The 19423-nt window shown below is 41.6% G+C and overlaps 1 protein-coding gene across 4 annotated transcripts in view; it reads left to right on the top strand.

Annotated features, from left to right (window-relative positions):
• The window catches only part of itsn1 (intersectin 1 (SH3 domain protein)), a 198043-nt gene that overhangs the window by 143872 nt on the left and 34748 nt on the right, over positions 1–19423 (top strand). For all 4 annotated transcript variants that reach the window (XM_080203673.1, XM_080203672.1, XM_080203671.1 and 1 more), the window contains one exon: positions 10859–11050. In XM_080203673.1, the coding sequence (XP_080059799.1) occupies positions 10859–11050 (192 nt within the window). The remainder of the gene's footprint in view (positions 1–10858; positions 11051–19423) is intronic.

Raw genomic sequence — 19423 nt, 5'->3', positions numbered from 1 at the left:
CCCCACCATTGGGCACATTCTTTCTGAATCTACTGTCTAACCCTGTTAGAATTTTATAAGTTTCGATGAGATCCCCCCCCCCCCAATCTTCTAAACTCCAGTGAATATAATTCTAACCGACTTAGTCTCTCCTCACATGACACACCTGCCGTCTTGGGAATCAGCTTGGCAAACCTTCGCTGTACTCCCTCTTTGGAAAGAACATCATTCTTCCAGATAAGGATACCAAAACTGCACACAGTACTCCAGATGTGTCCTCACCAATGCCCTATATAATTGCAGCAAAATATCCCTATCCCTATACTCAAATCCTGTTGCTATGAAGGCCGACATACCATTTGCCGCCTTTACTGCCTGCTGTACCTGCGCGCTTGCTTTCAGCGACTGATGCATGAGGGCTCCAAGGTCTCGTTGAGTATCCACCTCTCTCAGTTTACACCCATTCAGATAATAATCTATCTTCCTATTATTGCTATTAAAGTGGGTAACCTCATATTTATCCATATTACACTGCATCTGCTATGCAGATGCCCACTTGATCTGCCTGTCCAAATCACCCTGAAGCATCTCTACATCGTCTTCACAGATCACCCTTTCTCCCAACTTTGTAGGAAAGGTCAGAGGTAGGTTAAAGGGTGCAGAAGATTAAATACAAAGATCTCATTAACAATTTGGAGGAAGGAACTGAAGGCACTGTTGCTAAGTTTGCAGATGATGCAAAGATATGTAGAGGTACAGGCAGTACTGAGGAAGCAGGGAGGCTGAGAGGGACTTGGACTGGTTAGGGGAGTGGGCAAAGAAGTGGCAGATGGAATACAATGTAGAAAAGTGTGAGGTTATGCACTTTGGAAGGAGGAATGGAGGCATAGACTATTTTCTAAATGGGAAAATGCTTAGGAAATCAGAAACATAAAGGGACTTGGGAGTCATTGCTCAAGATTCTCTTGAGATTAACGTGCAGGTTCAGTTGGCAATTAGGAAGGCAAATGCACTGTTAGCATATGTATCGAGAGAGCTAGAATACAAGAGCAGGGATGTACTTCTGAGGCTATATAATTCTCTGGTCAGACCCCATTTGGAGTATTGTGAGCAGTTTTGAGCCTCACGTCTAAGGAAGGATGTGCTGGCCATGGAAAGGGTCCAGAGGAGGTTCACAAGAATGATCCCGGGAACGAAGAGCTTGTCATAAGAGGAACAGCTGAGGATCCTAGGTCTGTTGGAGTTCAGAAGGATGAGGGGGGATCTTATTGAAACTTACAGGATACTGCAAGACCTGGATAGAGTGGACATGGTGAGGATGTTTCCACTAGTAGGAAAAACTAGAACCAGAGGGCACAACCTCAGGCTAAAGGGATGATCCTTTTAAAACAGAGATGAGGAGGAATTTCTTCAGCCAGAGAATGGTGAATCTGTGGAACTCTTTGCCACAAAAGGTTGTGGAGGCCAGGTCATTGCGTGTCTAAGACAGAGATAGATAAGTTCTTGATTAATAAGGGGGTCAGGGATTATGGGGATGAGAAAAATATCAGCCATGCTTGAATGGCAGAGCAGACACGATGGGCTGAGTGGCCTAATCCTGCTCCTATGTCTCATGGAACAAAAGGCAAAGAGAGTGGGAATGATGGTTGTAAAGGAGCAAATCATTGGTCTACAGTAGGTGTTAATAGCAGAATGTCTGAAAGTAAAATAGCAGACTGTGTTGATGGCCTAATAAAAGTCAGTACTGCCTGAAAGCAAAAACATGAGCAGAAGATACAGACCGACTCTAGAGGAAAAGTTTCAAATTAAAAGACAGAGCTCATGGTCTGAAGTTGTTGAACTCAATGTTGAGTCCAGAAGACTGTAAAATGCCCATTTGGAGGGTGAGTTTCCGTTTTGCAAGCTTGTCTTGGGCTTCATTAAAACATGCAGCAGGTCAAGGTGAGCATGAGAGCAAGATGGTGAATGGTGAATTGAAATGGCAAACACCCAGAATGTTGGTGTCGTGATTACAGACTGAACAGAGGTGTTCTGCATAGCAATCACCCGGTCTGCATTTGGTCTCCCATTGTAGAGGAGGCCACATTGAGAACAATTACCACAGTTAGTTGAAAGAAATACACTTCAACTTCACCTGAAAATATTTGGGATCTTGGACAGTGAGGAGGGAGGATGTGTAAAAGAGCAGCTGTTGCACCTCCAACAATTGCAAGGAAAGATGCTGTGGGAAATGGATTGGGCATTGAGATGATAGAGGAGTGGACCAGGGTGTTACTAAGGAAACGATCCTTCCAAAATGTTGATGGGAGGGGAATGGAGGAGGTGTTTGGAGTTGGCAGAAATGATGGAGGTTAATCCTTTGAATGTAGAGTCTGGAAAGGGAGTAAGGGGGCGGTAGATGGGAAGTTACAATCGGATCAGAGTGATCTTGGTGAATGGCTGAGCAGATTCATGAGAGCCAATGGCCTACTCCTACTCCTAATTCGTATGTCATGGGGATCCCTATCCTGGTTCTGGAAGGGGTGAGGAAAGAAGTGTGGGAAACGGGTTGGAACCGGTTGAGGGTCCCATCAACGTCAGCGGGGGAAAGTATTGGTTGAGAGAAAAGGAAGTGTTGTTGTGGAGGGTAAGACAGATATAACAGACAAAAACTGGGAGAAAGGATCTTTTACAGGAAGCGGGGTTTGAGGAGATGTAGTTGAGGGTTTGAGGATTGTAGTTTGAGGAGCTGTGGAAGTCAAAGGACTTATAATAAATACGCCTATAAAAGAACAAAGAGAATTATAGCGCAGGAACAGGCCCTTCAGCCCTCCAAGCCTGTGCCAATCATGATTCCCTAACAAAGCTAAAAAAGAAACTTTTGCCCTTAGTTGAACCATATCCCTCTATTCCCTCCCAATTTGTGTACCCAACATGAAACAGCTATGCCTGTGTTTAGGATTCAAGTTTGAGAAGAAGGAAATTATGCATTCTAAATCATTCTCAATGATCTCGTAGGAGCATAGAAAATAGGTGTAGGAGTAGGCCATTCAGCCCTTCGAGTCTGCACCACATTCAGTATGATCGTGGTTGATCATGCACTTTCAGTATTCCACTCCCGTTTTCTCTCCATATCTCTTGATCCCTTTAGCAGCAAGGGCCGCGTCGAGCTCCCTATTGAACGTATCTAATGAACTGGCCCCAACAGCTTTCTGTATTAGAGAATTGCACAGGTTCACAACTTTGAGGGAAGAAGCTCTTCCTCATCTCAATCCTGAGTGGCTTGCCCTTTATTCTTAGACTATGACCCCTAGTTCTGGACTTTTCCAGCATTCTTCCCGCATCTATCCTGTCCAGTTTCATCAAGATTTTATATGTTTCTATGAGATCCCCTGTCATTCTTCTAAATTCCAGTGAGTACAAGTCCATTCGATTCAGTCTTCTTCATATGTCAGTCCTGCCATCTGGAAATCAGTCTGGTGAACCTTTGCTGGACTCCCTCAATAGCAGGAATGACCTTTCTCAGATTAGGATAGCAAGAATGTCCTTCTTCAGGCTAGGATAACAAGAATGTCCTTCCTCAGGCTATGCCTCTCAAAGCCATTGAATTCCTGATTCCTCTTAGTCTGCTATTTCTTTTACAGGCTCCGAAAACCCAGCCCACCTAATCAGTAATTTAACTTTGGTATCTTGCAAGTTCAACTGTCAAACATACCATACTTCCTTGATTTAAAATTTTTTTTGTCTTGTGAAATGTTGTTTTAGTGACTGTAATTGGCAGTCCCACATACCCATGTTGCATGCAGACACTTGCGAATGTCACAAGCCAGAGAGGGTTATTGCGGTGCATAGAGTGGGCCAGTGTGACACTTCACAAACATTATTGCTTTATGTTAATAAATTGAGACATTTGAAGCAGCTTCAGCTCCTGCTCATCCAGGGGCTACATTTTTTACTGATCATCTATTAGAAAGAATGCTGTTTCTTTGCATTACATGATATGCTAATTAGCTGGACACTAGATTCAGTGTCTTGTGCAGAGTTTCTGAATTTCTTACGGAAAAAGGGGGAAAATAAAGCTGGCGCCTCTGATTCGTGCCATCCAAAGGCCCCTGCTTTTTTTGTGCAATTCTGAAAAGACAATTGACTTGTATTGCTGCTTCCTTCAATAGTCCTAACATACTTACTGCCTCAGCTAATGTGCTAAGAATGGTACTATAAATGCACCCAAGCAAAAGTCACTGCCTTGAGGTTGTGGGGAGGGCATGAAGAAACTGTTGAGATCCACATGATTCCATCCAGTTGATTCTGGTTTGATATAGAGTACGAGCAGATATGGGTATTTCCTCTATGTAAAAATTAAGGATGGTTGAACACAGCCAATAACATTTTCACAGTTTGAAGATGAAGCACAGTTATTAGTAATGGTGTTTGGTGAATTATACCATGATACCCATTGTTTTTATGTTGTTATGTTTGGGCCCTTAAAGTGCTCCTTCTCCTGAACTTGTACTAAAATTCTAAAAACTTGCTCTGGGTCTTTAGTAGTCATATTTACCAAAAGATTATGATCTATTCCTACTTTGTTGTGTGTGTTGTTTCATCCTGTGACCTTTTGCTGTTGATGTTTTATGAAGTTTCTTACCTAGAATTTCTTACCCTAGAATATACATGTTTAAGAATGTACAAAGGATAGGGGTGTCACCAGCAGTGTCGCCCACCTTTCCCACACCTCTGATGTGTGTTTATAATAAATTTATTTTCCATTGCAAAAACACTCTTTGTTTTATTTTCAAATATGTTATTTGAGACATTTACCATTTTGGCTCAAAAGTTGAAAGCCCAAAACTGAAGTGTATGGTGGAAATTTTCCTTATGTTTTTCTTTATATTGTTACAATTCTCTGCTTTTATAATAAATTGTAGACTTTTAATCAGCTGTCTGAATCTAGTCAGTTAGCACATGTGTGTCCCAAAGTAAAGTAAGTCCTGGAAGTAAAGTTCAACCACCTGGTATTTCCAGCCAAAGACATCATTTAGGTGAAATATTTTTGATTTACTTTTGCCAGGAATAAAATATTTGTCCCTACACATGTACTGTGTAGACATTGGCATCTAGTCATTTGCCAAGCTGTACTAATGTACAGCAATTAGTACATGGCATTGATAATGCAGCTTGGTTTAAAAGAACTTAGCATCTATCATTGTTAAATTTAAGTTTTGTTTTGAAGAACGTGATTAGACTATCACTTCTGAGTGATGTTTTACTTTGAATTGCAGCTCTTATTCAGGCCAGTTTAGTGAGTGAAAAGTATTAATTGTCAAAATTCATTTTGAGGTCATAGAGGTTCACAGCATGGAAACAGGCCCTCCGGCCCAACTCGTCCACGCCACCTTTTTTAAAATCCCTAAGCTAGTCCCAATTGCCCGCATTTGGCCCATATCCCTCTATACTCATCTTACTCATGTAACTGTCTCAACACCTCTACTACTATCTCTGACAGCTTGTTCCAGACGTTCACCACCCTCTCTGTGGGAAAAATTGTTCCTTTGTACCCTTTTGTATATCACCCCCTCACCTTAAACTATGCCCTCTAGTTTTAGACTCCCCTACCTTTGGAAAAGATATTGACTTTCTAGCTGAACTACATCCCTCATTATTTTATAGACCTTTATAAGATCACCCCTCAACCTTCTACGCTCCAGAGGAAAAAGTCCCAATCTATCAAGCCTGTCCTTATAACTCAAATGATCAAGTCTCAGTAGCATTCTAGTAAATCTCTTTTGCAACTCTTTCTAGTTTAGTAAGATCCTTTCTGTAATAGTGACCAGAACTGTAAACAGTATTCCAAATGTGGTCTTGTACAACTTCAACAAGAAGTCCCAACTCTGAATTCAATGTTCAGACAAATGAAACAAAGCATGCTGAATGCCTTTTTCACCACTCAGTCCATCTGTGACTCCACTTTCAAGGAGCTGTGAACCTGTACCCCTTGATCTCTTTGTTTTGTAACTCTCCCCAACGCCCTACCATTAACTGAGTAAATCCTGCCCTGGTTCAATCTACCAAAATGCATCACCTCGCATTTATCCAAATTAAACTTCATCTGCCTTTCACCAGCCCACTAGCCCAATTGATCAAGATCCAGTTGCAATCCAAGATAACCTTCTTCACTATGCCACAATCTTAGTGTCATTTGCAAACTTACTAACCATACCTCCTATATTCTCAACCAAATTATTAACATAAATGACAAATAACAGTGAACCCAGCACCAACCCCTGAGGCACACCGCTGGTCACAGGCCTCTAGTTTGAAAAACAACCCTCTACAACAACACTTCTGTCATCAAGCCAATTTTGTATCCATTTGGCTACCTCACCCAGGATCCCGTGAGATTTAACCTTATGCAACAACCTACCATGTGGTACCTTGTCAAAGGCCTTGCTAAAGTCCATGAAGACAAAATCAACTGCACTGCCCTCATTTACCTCCTTTGTTACTCCTTCAAAAAACTCAGTCAAATTTGTGAGACATGATTTTCCACTCTCAAAGCCATGCTGATTGTCCCTAATCAGTCCTTGCGTCTCTAAATGCCTTTAGATCCTGTCTCTCAAAATACCTTTCAACAACTTACCTACCACAGATGTGAGGCTCACCGGCCTGTAGTTCCCAGGCTTTTCCCTGCAGCCCTTTTTAAACAAAGACACAACATTTGCCACATTCCAATCTTCAAGCACCTCACCTCTGACTATTGATAATTCAAATATCTCTGCTAGGGGACCCACAATTTCCTCTGTAGCCTCCCACAATGTCCTGGGATACACTTCAGGTATTAGGGATTTATCTACCTGCTTTAAGACTTTCAGCAGCACCTTCTCTATTATATGTACACTCCTCAAGACATCACAATTTATGTCCCCAAGTTCCCCAACATCCATGCTTTTCTCAATAGTAAATACTGATGAAACATATTAATTTAGGATCTCATCCATCTCTTATGGATCTGCATGTAGATAACCTTGCTGATCCTTAAGAGGCCCTACTCTCTCCCTTGTTACTTTTTTGCCTTTTATGTATTTGTAGAAGCTCTTTGGATTCTCGTCCACCTTATCTGCCAAAACAATCTCATGTCCCTTTTTTGCCTTCCTGATTTCTCTCATAACTCTATTTCCACACCCCCTATGCCCTTCAAGGGATTCACTTGATCCTAGCTGCCTATACACGTCATGTGCTCTTCTTCTTGGCCAAGGTCTTAATATTCTGAGTCATCTGGGGTTCCCTATTTCTACCAGCCTTGCCCTTCACTTACCCTGAACCCTGGTTAACACACTCCTGAACGCTACATTTACCAGATGTCCCTTTGCCTTCCCACAGACTCCCCCAATTAACTTTTGACAGTTCCTGTCTGATACTATCAAAATCGGCCTTACCCCAATTTAGAATTTTAACTTTTGGGCCAGACCTATCGTGCTCCATAGCTATCTTAAATAGAAATATGGTCACTGGTCCTAAAGTGATCCTTCACTAACACTTCTGTCACTGGTTCTTCCTTATTTCCCAAGAGGAGGTCAAGTTTTGCCCCCTCTCTAGTCGGAACATCTACATACTTATTGAGAACTTCCTCCTGAATACACAACAAATTTCTCTCCATCCAACCCTCTAATACTATGGTTGTTCCCAATGTTGGGAAAGTTAAAATCCCCGACTATTACCACCATATTTTTCTTAAAGCATCTGTAATCTCCTTATATATTTACTCCTTAATTTCCTGCTGACTGTTTGGGGGCTTATAGTACAACCCTATCAAAGTGATTTCCCCCTTCCTATTTCTCAGTTCTACCCATATAGACTCAGTGGCCGAACCCTTGGATATATTTCCTCTCAGTACCGCCATGATGTTTTCTGTAATCAAAAGTGCAACTCCCCCTCCTGTCTTACCTCCTGTTCTATCTTTCCTATAGTATCTGTGCCCTGGAACATTGAGTTGCCAGTCCTGTCCCTCCCTTAGCCATGTTTCAGTAATTGCTATAATATCCCAGTCCCACATACCCATCCATGCCCTGAGTTTATCTGCCTTGCCTGTCGGGCGTCTTGCATTGAAATAAATGCAGTTTAATCTGGATGCTCTATTTTTGCCTGATCTGTCTGGTACTAGGATTACTGACACTGCCTTTACTACTTAATGTGCTCTCTTTAACTTCTGTGCTGTCTTCAACCTTCTCTTCTGTCTCCCTACTGCTTTGAGTCTCACTGCTCTGCCAAACTAGTTTAAACCCTCCTGAGTGCCCTAGCAAATCTCCCTGCCAGGATATTAGACCCCTCCAGTTCAGGTGTAACCTATCTCTCTTGAACAGGTCAGCCCTTCCCCAGAAAAGATCCCAATGATCCAAAAATCTAAATCCCTGTCCCCTGCACCAGCTCTCAAGGCACGTATTGATCTGCCTAATCCTCCTATCCCTACTCTTTCTAGCACGTGGCACCAGTAGTAGTCCAGAAATTATTATCTTCGAGGTCCTGTACTTCAGCCTTTTGCCTAACTCTCTGTCTTCACACTTCAGGACCTTATCCCTTTTCCTATCTGTCATTGGTACCAATGCGTACAACAACCTCTGGCTGCTCTCACTCCCTCAAGCAGTTGCAAGCTTAGTAACTTATATTTCAGCTCTTCGATAAGAACATAAGAAATAGGAGCAGGAGTAGGCCATCTAGCCCTTCGAGCCTGCCCCGCCATTCAATAAGATCATGGCTGATCTGTCGTGGCTCAGTTCCACATTCCCGCCCTCTCCCCATAACCCTTAATCCCCTCTCTCTTCAAAAACCCATCAACCCGCATCTTAAAAATATTTAGCGAGGTAGCCTCCACCACTTCAACGGGCAGAGAATTCCAGAGATTCACCACCCTTTGAGTGAAGAAGTTCCTCCTCAACTCTGTTCTAAGCCACCCCCCCCCCCCCCCCTTATCTTGAGGTTGTGCCCCCTAGTCCTACTGTCCTTTCTGAGCGGGAAGAGTCTCTCCACCTCTATCCTATCCGTCCCATTCATCATCATATATGTCTCAATGAGATCTCCCCTCATTCTTCTAAACTCTAACGAGTACAAGCCTAGTTTATTCAGCCTCTCCTCATAGCTCAACCCCCTCAACTCCGGCATCAGCCTAGTAAACCTCCTCTGCACTCCCTCCAAGGCCAAAATATCCTTGCATAAGTACGGCGCCCAAAACTGCACACAGTACTCCAGCTGCGGCCTCACCAATGCCCTATACAGCCGCAGCAAGACCTCCCTACTTTTATATTCAATCCTCCTCGCTATGAAGGCCAGCATCACATTAGCCTTCCTGACCACCTGCTGCACCTGCAAGCTGGGTTTTTGCAACTCATGCACAAGGACCCCGAGGTCCCTCTGCACCGTTGCCTGCTGCAGTTTTTCACCACGTAAGTAATAATCCTTCCTACCATTATTCCTACCAAAGTGGACCACCTGGCACTTGCCAACATTAAATTCCATTTGCCAGTTCCTGGCCCATTCGCCCAGCCTATCTAGATCCTTCTGCAGACTCTCCACACCCTCCACGCAATTTGCCGTTCCACCAATCTTGGTGTCATCAGCAAATTTCGACACCATACACTCGGTTCCCTCCTCCAGATCATCTATATAAATGGTAAATAGCTGAGGCCCCAGCACCGACCCCTGGGGCACTCCACTAGTCACCAACCACCAATCCGAATAGCACCCATTGACCCCCACTCTCTGCCTCCTATTTGACAACCAATCCTCTATCCACGCTAACACCCTACCCCCAACTCCATGACCCCTGACCTTCTGCAATAACCTCTTGTGAGGTACCTTGTCAAACGCCTTCTGAAAATCCAGAAAGACCACATCCACCGGCTCTCCTCTATCCACCGCCCTAGACACATCCTCATAGAACTCCAGTAAATTTGTCAGACACGACTTCCCCTTAACGAAGCAAACTGCATCTGCTCTATCAAGCAATTCCCCTCAAGATGCCTCGCTATTTCCTCCTTGATGACGGATTCTAACATTTTACCTACAACAGACGTTAAACTAACCGGCCTATAATTCCCTGCCTTTTGCCTGGCACCCTTCTTAAACAACGGCATAACATTAGCCGTTTTCCAATCTTCCGGCACTTCCCCGGAATCCAGCGACGTTTGGAAAATAACCACCAAGGCATCCACTATTGCCTCCGCCATTTCTTTCAGAACCCTTGGATGCATTCCATCCGGTCCTGGGGACTTGTCCACAATCAGTCCCTCCAGTCTGTCGAGCACCGCCTCTCTAGTAACAATAATGTCATTGAGACCCTCCGGTCCTACCACCTTCCCATCGCTAACACCCGGCAAATTATTCACGTCCTCCTCCGTGAAGACCGAAACAAAAAAGTTATTCAAGACCTCAGCCATATCCCCATCCCCTACCACTAAGTCCCCCTTCTCATCCTCTAAGGGTCCAACGTTCACCCTAGCCAGCCTCTTCCTTTTTATATATTTATAAAAACTCTTGCTATCCTTTTTTATATTAAGCGCTAGCCCAGCTTCATAGTTTCTCCTACCCTTCTTTATCAACTTCTTTGTCAATCTTTGTTGACATTTAAACCTCTCCCAATCCTCTTCTCGCCCACTACTCTTAGCTACTCTAAACGCCTCTGCTTTTAATTTAACACTATAAGGAATATGGCAAAGCAAAAGACCAAAAAACATCTCAGTCCATCTAGTCAATCTGAATAATCTCAATTGCCTATTTCACCAACATCGTCTTGCCATCAACTCCAGAATTTAATTCCATTCTCACAACACACAGTCCCTATCTTCAGAGACTTCATGTTGGAATGAAGAAGATTCTGCTATGGTACCAATTTCTGTTTCTATTTTGACAGTGTTCCAGGTGATTGGTATGTATGACTACATTGCACAGAATGATGATGAACTTGCGTTTGCCAAAGGACAGATCATCGGTGTTCTCAATAAGGATGATCCAGATTGGTGGAAAGGGGAACTCAATGGAGTAACGGGTCTCTTCCCATCTAACTACGTGAAGCTGACAACGGATATGGACCCAAGCCAGCAATGTAAGTAACTTATGAAAACTTTATTTATTATCTAGTCAGTATGGAAACATGCAGCATTGCTGTGATTCTGCTATGCTGCTGCATTTAATAGTCTCTTTGAAGACCTTCTGTAAAGCAGTTTTTTTTTAGCTCCCACCCCTTTTTTTTATTGCATGCATGTTTTTATCATTTGCATCACGCTGTACATGCCCGACTCATTTCCTAGCTTGAATTTGCACATGTTTTGTTTGCTTATGTGTTGTGTTTTCCTCCTTTTCTAGGATCATATGTTGCCCATCCCCCACTCAGGCTTGAAAGTCCTCAAAGAGACCCACTATCCCATATCACTGCCAGAGGGATGATGGGAGATGCAGCCTTGATCATGTGACTTCTGCATGATCATCAACTGGCTACTGACTAGAAGAACACTGCAGAGCAGTTATACCTCATTTTACTTTAGTTGCGTATAGTCCTAGATATTTTTAGTTTTAAGTCTATTAAAAAAATTAAAAGGATAGTGGGTCCTTTTGTGGCTTTTGCTGCCCCCAGTTTATTTCTGCACCTGTGGAAAACACTAGTTTTTAAAATCAATCCTCTAAAATTAAGACAAACCAATGTTTCTGTTTTTAAATATTAATTTTAAATGCCTACATGCTTTTGTCTTGCAAAACGACCCACTATCAAGGAATGCTGCATGTGGTATTAACTCTTCAGTATGTCCTCCTTCAAAAGCATTTTTAATTCAGCGTCCGTTTATATTGAATAAACATGTCACTATGTCCAGTATTAAAAATGATGCAAGTCATAGCAATCCTGTGAAAGGCAGAGGTACTTATTTGAAGGGGTTATTCGCCTGCAAAGATCGAAGCTTTTCAGTGGTAATTCTGAATGAATCTTCCTCTACATGTTATGCTTTGGTCAGCCAATTTTAAACCGACTATTCTGGTTTCTTAAAAAGTGGCATCCTGTGCAACAAAACTAATGTACTTTGTGTCCTAGCCCTTTCACATAAGTTTGCTTCTGCATTTCATCAGTGTGGAAAATGTCATTTGAACAAACAATTCTTGACAAGAAAGAATGTAAAGAAATACTATCCTACAATTAACTACAGTGTTTACAAATTGTAATCTTTTAGTGCATTGTATTTATACAAATTAACATACAATGGAGCTTTTACATAGAAATGAGACTTAAAATTCGATTAAATTCTGCGGCTCAGTTACATGTCACCATCAGGTGCTGTAAGTATGAGGTAAAGTTCATGCTAGAAAGCTTGCATTCTGTTTTAAAAATAGTAATATTGTTTCAGGTTTTTTTATTCTCTGCAACATCACTGTTTCCCAATACAAGCAGTATAAGTAGTGTTTGCTTCTCATGAGGCATTTGGGTAGTGCACAAAACAACTGAGGCTCAAATTTGGTTTCATTTGTTTGTGGAAGTATTTCATTGTTATAAATATAAAGTATATATAAATATATATGGTATGACCAGTATTAAGAACTGGTTGTCACATGCATCCTTGAACTACATGTACAGGTAAAATATTAAAAGCTCCATTTTAAAATTGACTGTAATGTGTGTCTGTTTCTTTATCATTAAACCTGACGTCAGATTGTTATTCATAAGCCATCAAAATAGTGCCCATGGCCATTCACTAATCCTTTTAGCATAATGGCAATTGTGCATGGCAATTTTCCATCTAAAATTGAATATTCTGTTTTTACTTTTCAACTCATTTGAATTTTCAGAGGCAAGTTCTTTTTACACATTCTGGGCTGTAAATTGAATCTGGGGGCAAGGGGGAAGAAAGCATGCTCCTCAGTTCTTGCAATTGAATAAATCACATTTTGCTATGTGCAGAAATCTCCACGTCAGGTGTTATATAATTGCCCTTCTCGAGAGCTATTAGGGATGGTCAATAAATGCTGGCCTAACCAAGGACATCTGTATTCCATAAATGAATTTATTTTTAAATTGCTCCTTATTTAGATGAATATTTAGGAGTATAATAAGCTTTTTAATAAGTATAGCTATAATTTCAGAAACTGCATTTCAGAGTAAACTATGGTTAAATCAAGATTAAGGCTAAGGTTTGAATGTTTTTCCCCCCAATGTAAACTTCATACTGTTGAGCATTTCTTTCTGCTGTGCTTCATTCTGATCATAAGAGATAGGAGCAGGCTATGCTGCCATTCCGTTAGATCATGGCTCATATAATTGTGGTCTTTACTCCACTTTCCTGCTTGTACCCTGTAGCTGTTGACTCTTGTGCTGATCAGAAATCTGTGCGGCTCACTGTTGAATACATTCAGTGACTCAACCTTCACTGTTTTCTGTAGAAGATGCATGCAAAGACCAACAACCTGAAGAGAAAGAAGAAATTCCTCTTTGTCTCCACCTTAAATGGGCGGCCCTTTATTTTTAAACTATGCCCTTTAATTCTCAAATCTCTTGCCAAGGAAAGATCCTCTCAGTACCTACTCTGTCAAATCCCCTCAGACTCTCTAAGTTTATTTATTAGTCACAACTAGACTTTCATTAACGTGGAAATGAAGTTACTGTGTTAATCCCCTAATCGCCACACTTTGGCGCCTGTTAGGGTACACTGAGGGAGAATTTAGCATGGCCAATACACCTAACTAGCATATTTCAAAAAGACTACTCTTAATTCCTTTAAACTCCCAGTATGTATGGGCCCAATCTGCTCAATATTTTCTGATAAGATCACCACTTCATCCCAGGAATCAGCCTGGTGAACCTTTACGGAACTATTTCCAGTGCAAGTACACCCCTCAAGTAAGGAGACCAAAATGGTACACGGCACTCTAGATACAATCTCATCAGTACCCTGTGCAGCTCCCAAGTCCCACTGTCCAATTTATCAGCTGAGATGGTATGTGAGAGAGTCAATCGTACTACTATAATACTATAACAATTATCTGTTACTAAGTGCAGTTGTGACTGAAGGAGGTTTGCCCACTGCCTTTGTGAGAAACTTCCCCACTTTCAGCTGATGGACTGACTGAAATGAGAAATTTGCTTAAACCCACTTTTTATGCACATTTTATAATTTGCGATGGAAGGAGCTTGCCAATGGTGATTGCACCTTCTAACCAGCCAGTGGAAACTGCAAAGGTGGCTTGGGATAACCTTGTTTTTCATGTATATATTTCTTTTACACAAACACGCAAATGTGTGCGCACACACACAGTGGACTTGCTTTCTGTGTAAAGCATGTTTCTTGATGATATGCCCATAGTCTTTATCTTTCTTCATATCTAATCTAACTGTACCTTCTTTTACTTTGTGTAGTCTGACATGTCATTGAAATGGATGCAATCCTTTGGCATTGCTCCTGAACATTAGTTGTCATTGGAGCTGCACATTGTTTCTGTCAATCAGAACCTCTTGTTTGTTTCTATTAATTTTAAACTGTGTTTTGTTGGTTATTTGAGAACACAACCTCAACATGGACAGATTTATAACCAAAGAGCTTAAAACCAAAGACCAAAATGCTGCAAGGATAACTAAAATTAATTCCCCCTCAGCAAATATGTTACTTGTATTTTCTTCACCAGACAAGTAAATTAAATAGCCAAAAGCAAAAATTTATCAGATCATATTAGAGTAAACTTGATATATAAATGTAAGTGTCCTACTGGGCTCTTTTGCAGAATGTCTAGATGGTGCACTGTGAAGACATTGAGCAGGATTGTACATCCTTGGACTGAATATGTACATGGGATAATGATGACAACTTCACCTACAAGTAACTGTATGAGAGAATTGAAATTGTGTAGACTGGAATCATAAGTTCAGGTCTTAAAATTGCAACCAGGATTTAAAATCCTTGCTATCCACCAGCCCTCCCCTGAATCCAATCACAAAATATATTTTTTTTAATTCTACCGTCAGTCTCCATACTGAGAAACTTCTCATCCTCAATTTCAGTTCTCAAGATTCCATGAGTTCATTATCCTTTGTTCTTTGGGGAAAACCCCCGCCCCTTCCTGTAAACACTCCTGTGGTCTCATGGCCTTTTGAGCCTCCAGTTTCCACAACATCTCTGTAGCTGTTCGTTTGCTCAGCCACATCTTCACCTCTACTTCAACCTTGAACTCAAAAAAAGTCTTAACATTTCCCCTGATGCAGCTGTATCACTGTTCACTCAACTACCAGAAGTACAGATCTTAACATGATCCAGCTGTGCCTTCTATTGCCAGGCCTGAGTCTGCTTTCCCTTGCCGGAACGGGCTCTGCTTTCCCTTGTCAGATCGGTGCCCCTGCCGCCCTCCCTTGCTGGATGAGCACCCCTGCCACCTCTCTCCCTACCACCTCCATTCCCCTCCCCCCCACCCCACTCCCTTTTGCGAGTGCAGGCAGCTCTACTTTTGACATTTTTATACTTTTGAGAGACAAAGAACATAAGGCATCTCTCTGGATAAAATGGATTTCCTAAAACCATCTAGTTAGAAATTATGAAGTAGCAAAAGAGCAGCCCAGGTAGCTGAATTGAGCTCCTCTTTAAAACTTTGATTCTGTATTAGCTTTTGGTTTGAAAACTCAAAGAAATTGTCCTTGATACCCTTTTATTGTTATGCTGATCAAGTGAAAATAGCAAATGGGAGGGGGATATAAGGATGTGTCAAAATCAGCATGGTAATTACAGAGGTGTCAAATCTCATTGAAAGCGTAGTGCATTAGAAATTCATGCAACCTCTCTGTGCATCTCACATCTGGCTTCAGAATAAACTGGTCTAATTGAACAGTCTGAACAACCTCACTCACTTGATGTGAAGTGATTCTTTCAATGCAGTATCAAAGACTCATTGAGATTTCTAGTGATTTATCAGGCGACTTCCTCAAAAAAAAATAGATGAACCAGATTGCTGACATGTCATCCTTCAGGAAAAGTAGGACAAAGCACTTCTTTCATCTTCAGTATTGGTCTGGTGGGTGTTATCTAATGCGGCATATTTCCTGCTGTAATGAATGTTAATTCCCCATCCATAAGACTTGACTGGCTAATAATGGATGCTTGTCTTAATGCACAGTTCAAGAGTGGGAAAAGTTGCTGGTGTGACTCACCAGTTCTACAGGAGTTGCAAGCTTTTCTGGATTACTGTTTTTGACAAGATATTTATACCTGATGTTCAGCATAGTAAGTGGCCAAAGATGGTTTGAAAATCTGATAGGATTCTCAAGTACGTTTGTGCATATGCAGTCCAAGGATACGTGGGTTAGGTTGCTTGGCCATGCTAAATTAACCCTAGTGTCAGGGGGATTAGCAGGGTAAATATTTGGGGTTACAGGAATAGGGCCTGGATGGGATTGTGGTTGGCGCAGGCCTGAATGGCCGCCTCCTGCACTGTAGGGATTCTATGATTCTGTATCCATCATTGAAAATTTAGGTGTTATATAAAACTTGACTCAACAATTAATAGAGTAGATTCATCTGGCCTAATCACCATCTGCTCTTGAAGCTGGTAGACTGTATAATGATGACTATGCCCAATAGGATGCACATTCCACACCCCTTGTTAAGATTGAAGCAGATGTATTTTTAGTTTGCTGCCATTGCACATCAACAGCCTCCCTTCACCCAGGCACCATTCATCTGGAAATTAGTTCATGCACTATTCTACAGATGGTTATTTTGGATATAACAAATGCATATTATCTGGGATGTTTTCTTTTGAACGTAAGTCAAATGCTGAGTTTAAAACGTCAGTTATTTTGAATGTATTGGTTAGTGTTTGGAAATGGTTTGTGAACAGTTTTTGTTTGCTAAGCGTTAACCTTGTCAGGAGGGTTTCTTCCCACTTTGTCTACTTCAACAAAATTGAGTAGAATATAGTAATTTTATGATAGCACCAAAGGGGGAAAAGAATGGGCGCCGCACCTGCGCAAAGATATTTTGGCCTTGGAGGGAGTGCAGAGGAGGTTTACTAGGCTGATACCGGAGTTGAGGGGGTTGAGCTATGAGGAGAGGCTGAATAAACTAGGCTTGTACTCGTTAGAGTTTAGAAGAATGAGAGGAGATCTCATTGAGACGTATAAGATGATGAATGGGATGGATAGGATAGAGGTGGAAAGACTCTTCCCGCTCAAAAAAGACAATAGGACTAGGGGGCACAGCCTCAAGATAAAAGGGGGGCGGTTTAGAACGGAGTTGAAGAGGAACTTCTTCACTCAAAGGGCGGTGAATCTCTGGAATTCTCTGCCCGTTGAAGTGGTGGAGGCTGCCTCGCTAAATATTTTTAAGACGCGGGTTGATGGGTTTTTGATAGGAGAGGGGATTAAGGGTTATGGGGAGAGGGCGGGAATGTGGAACTGAGCAGCGACAGATCAGCCATGATCTTATTGAATGGCGGGGCAGGCTCGAAGGGCTGGATGGCCTACTCCTGCTCCTATTTCTTATGTTCTTATGTTATTTCTCTTTAGACCCAGCTGCTTGTCAAGAGAATAAACTTGGCTCCTGCAGGTTTCTGGTCACTAAGTTTGAGTGACAGACCTCTTTCCTCCTCCTCCTCTCCCCCCCCCCCCCCCCCCCCCCCTAAAATGGGAAAGTGTATTATTTGTTTGCACAAAATAAAAGTTTATTCCATCTAGAATCGTTTTAATAACATTTCCAACGGGCTGACCAGGACACTCCAGTTGGCAAGATGGAGGCTGTAATTCTGTACTGTAAGAACTAGTTTAGATATCTGATAATATATGCCAAGGAGACAGACACATCCTTAATTTCATTTTTAATCCCTCAAGAAGTAGTGTAGGGTTTCTCTAGCCAGCATCAGTCTCAGGAAGAATGGTGCTGATTTTGATTCCTGAGCTGTCTTGCATTTAACCTTCTTGGGGTCAGAACAAATGTTAATCACTAATCTTCAATTGGGTTACCACTAAATGGAACAAATTAACAGCTCCTTGTTGAACTTTCAAGAATCCAGTCCACAAGTCCAGCACCATGTAATTATTGATTACAAATCACAACTGAAACTTACAAACGGCCATGTTACAATTCCCATAGGAACTGACAAAGGAATCCCTGCAATGCCAACATAAGACTGTTAGACAATAGTTCATTTTGTAAAACTTTTATTGTGGCAAGCCAACTAAAATCAACAATTGCAGAAATAGTGCTGCATTACTAAATGAGCATTCATTAGATCTTGAATTACAGCAAAGATCAGAGTCTGAAGCTATAAACTGGTAACAGATGAGCATAACTTGTTAGCTATCTAAGGAATTAACAGCATTGAAGATCAAGCCTATAAATGGTTAAAGTCTATGTGTAATTAACAAACCTCAGCTCACACAAACTCTGCCTCCACACAGGTTTTAAATTCTGGAGTGATAAAGCCACCTTTTGAAATGGGATTATCCAGCCCACTCAGATTTTTGTTTGCCTTACACGTGTGCCAACATTACTGGAGCTGGCTTTAATCTTGCCCCCCTTTGACTCGAAAAATTCATAAAGTTAAGGCATTTTTTATCACAATTAAATATAGAGTCCAGGCAACCTAACATGCTGTACCTGTAAAGGCACATTTAACTGCGTAATTTTAAAACACTCTCCATTTTCAAATCCCTCCACTGCCCTGATCTTCTTTCACTTCTAACAAGCTTCAGATTTCTGCACTCCTCCAATTTTGACCTCTTGTGTGTTTCCAGTTTCCTTCACTGCAGAATTGGCAGCCTTGCTTTGGGCAGCCAAGGCCCTAATGTCTGGAATTCCCTCCCTAAACTCCTCAGCCTCTCCGCCTCTCTCTCATTTAGAATGTTCCTTAAAACCTACCTCTGTAACCAAGAAAAATCTCATAGTTTGCTGTCCAATGGTGTTTAATTCCTGTAATTAAAATTGATTCTGTATGGACTGATGAGGAAACAGAGAAGCTATTTTTTAGGTCTCAAACATAAAAATAATCGATATATCAACAGTATGATTGCAAAACAATTTATCACCAAAACTACTAAACAGATCTCTGATAAAGGCTGTACTGTAAGTTATCTTAGGTGGAAACATAAAGAAAATGAGAGATCTGATTTATGTGGGGAGAAAGAATAGATTCTGCCAGTGGTAGGGAGGGTAGTTCAGATGCAGGGACATTTTAAATGCAAGTTATTGTTGCTCAGTAAATGTCCTTGCAGGGCAAGGAATAACCAAGTGCATGGAAACTTACTCTGGCAATAACAGACAGCATGTTCAATCTCAAAGCTGATCATAAATTGCTTATTCCTGTTATTACTTAACGACCAATCATCTAACACTAATCACTTTGAGGGGTGCACAGCATTCTTTTTGTATCTTAATTTGAAAGTGGGGGCATAGGCTCACCTACGCACAGTAACACAGTAGTTAGTACTGCTGCTTCACAGCGCCAGGGGCCTGGGCTC

This window comes from Carcharhinus amblyrhynchos, chromosome 15 (genome assembly GCF_965287045.1).
Source record: "Carcharhinus amblyrhynchos chromosome 15, sCarAmb.v2.hapA, whole genome shotgun sequence".
Lineage (NCBI taxonomy): Eukaryota > Metazoa > Chordata > Chondrichthyes > Carcharhiniformes > Carcharhinidae > Carcharhinus > Carcharhinus amblyrhynchos.
This window is presented reverse-complemented; position numbering and strand designations above follow the sequence as displayed.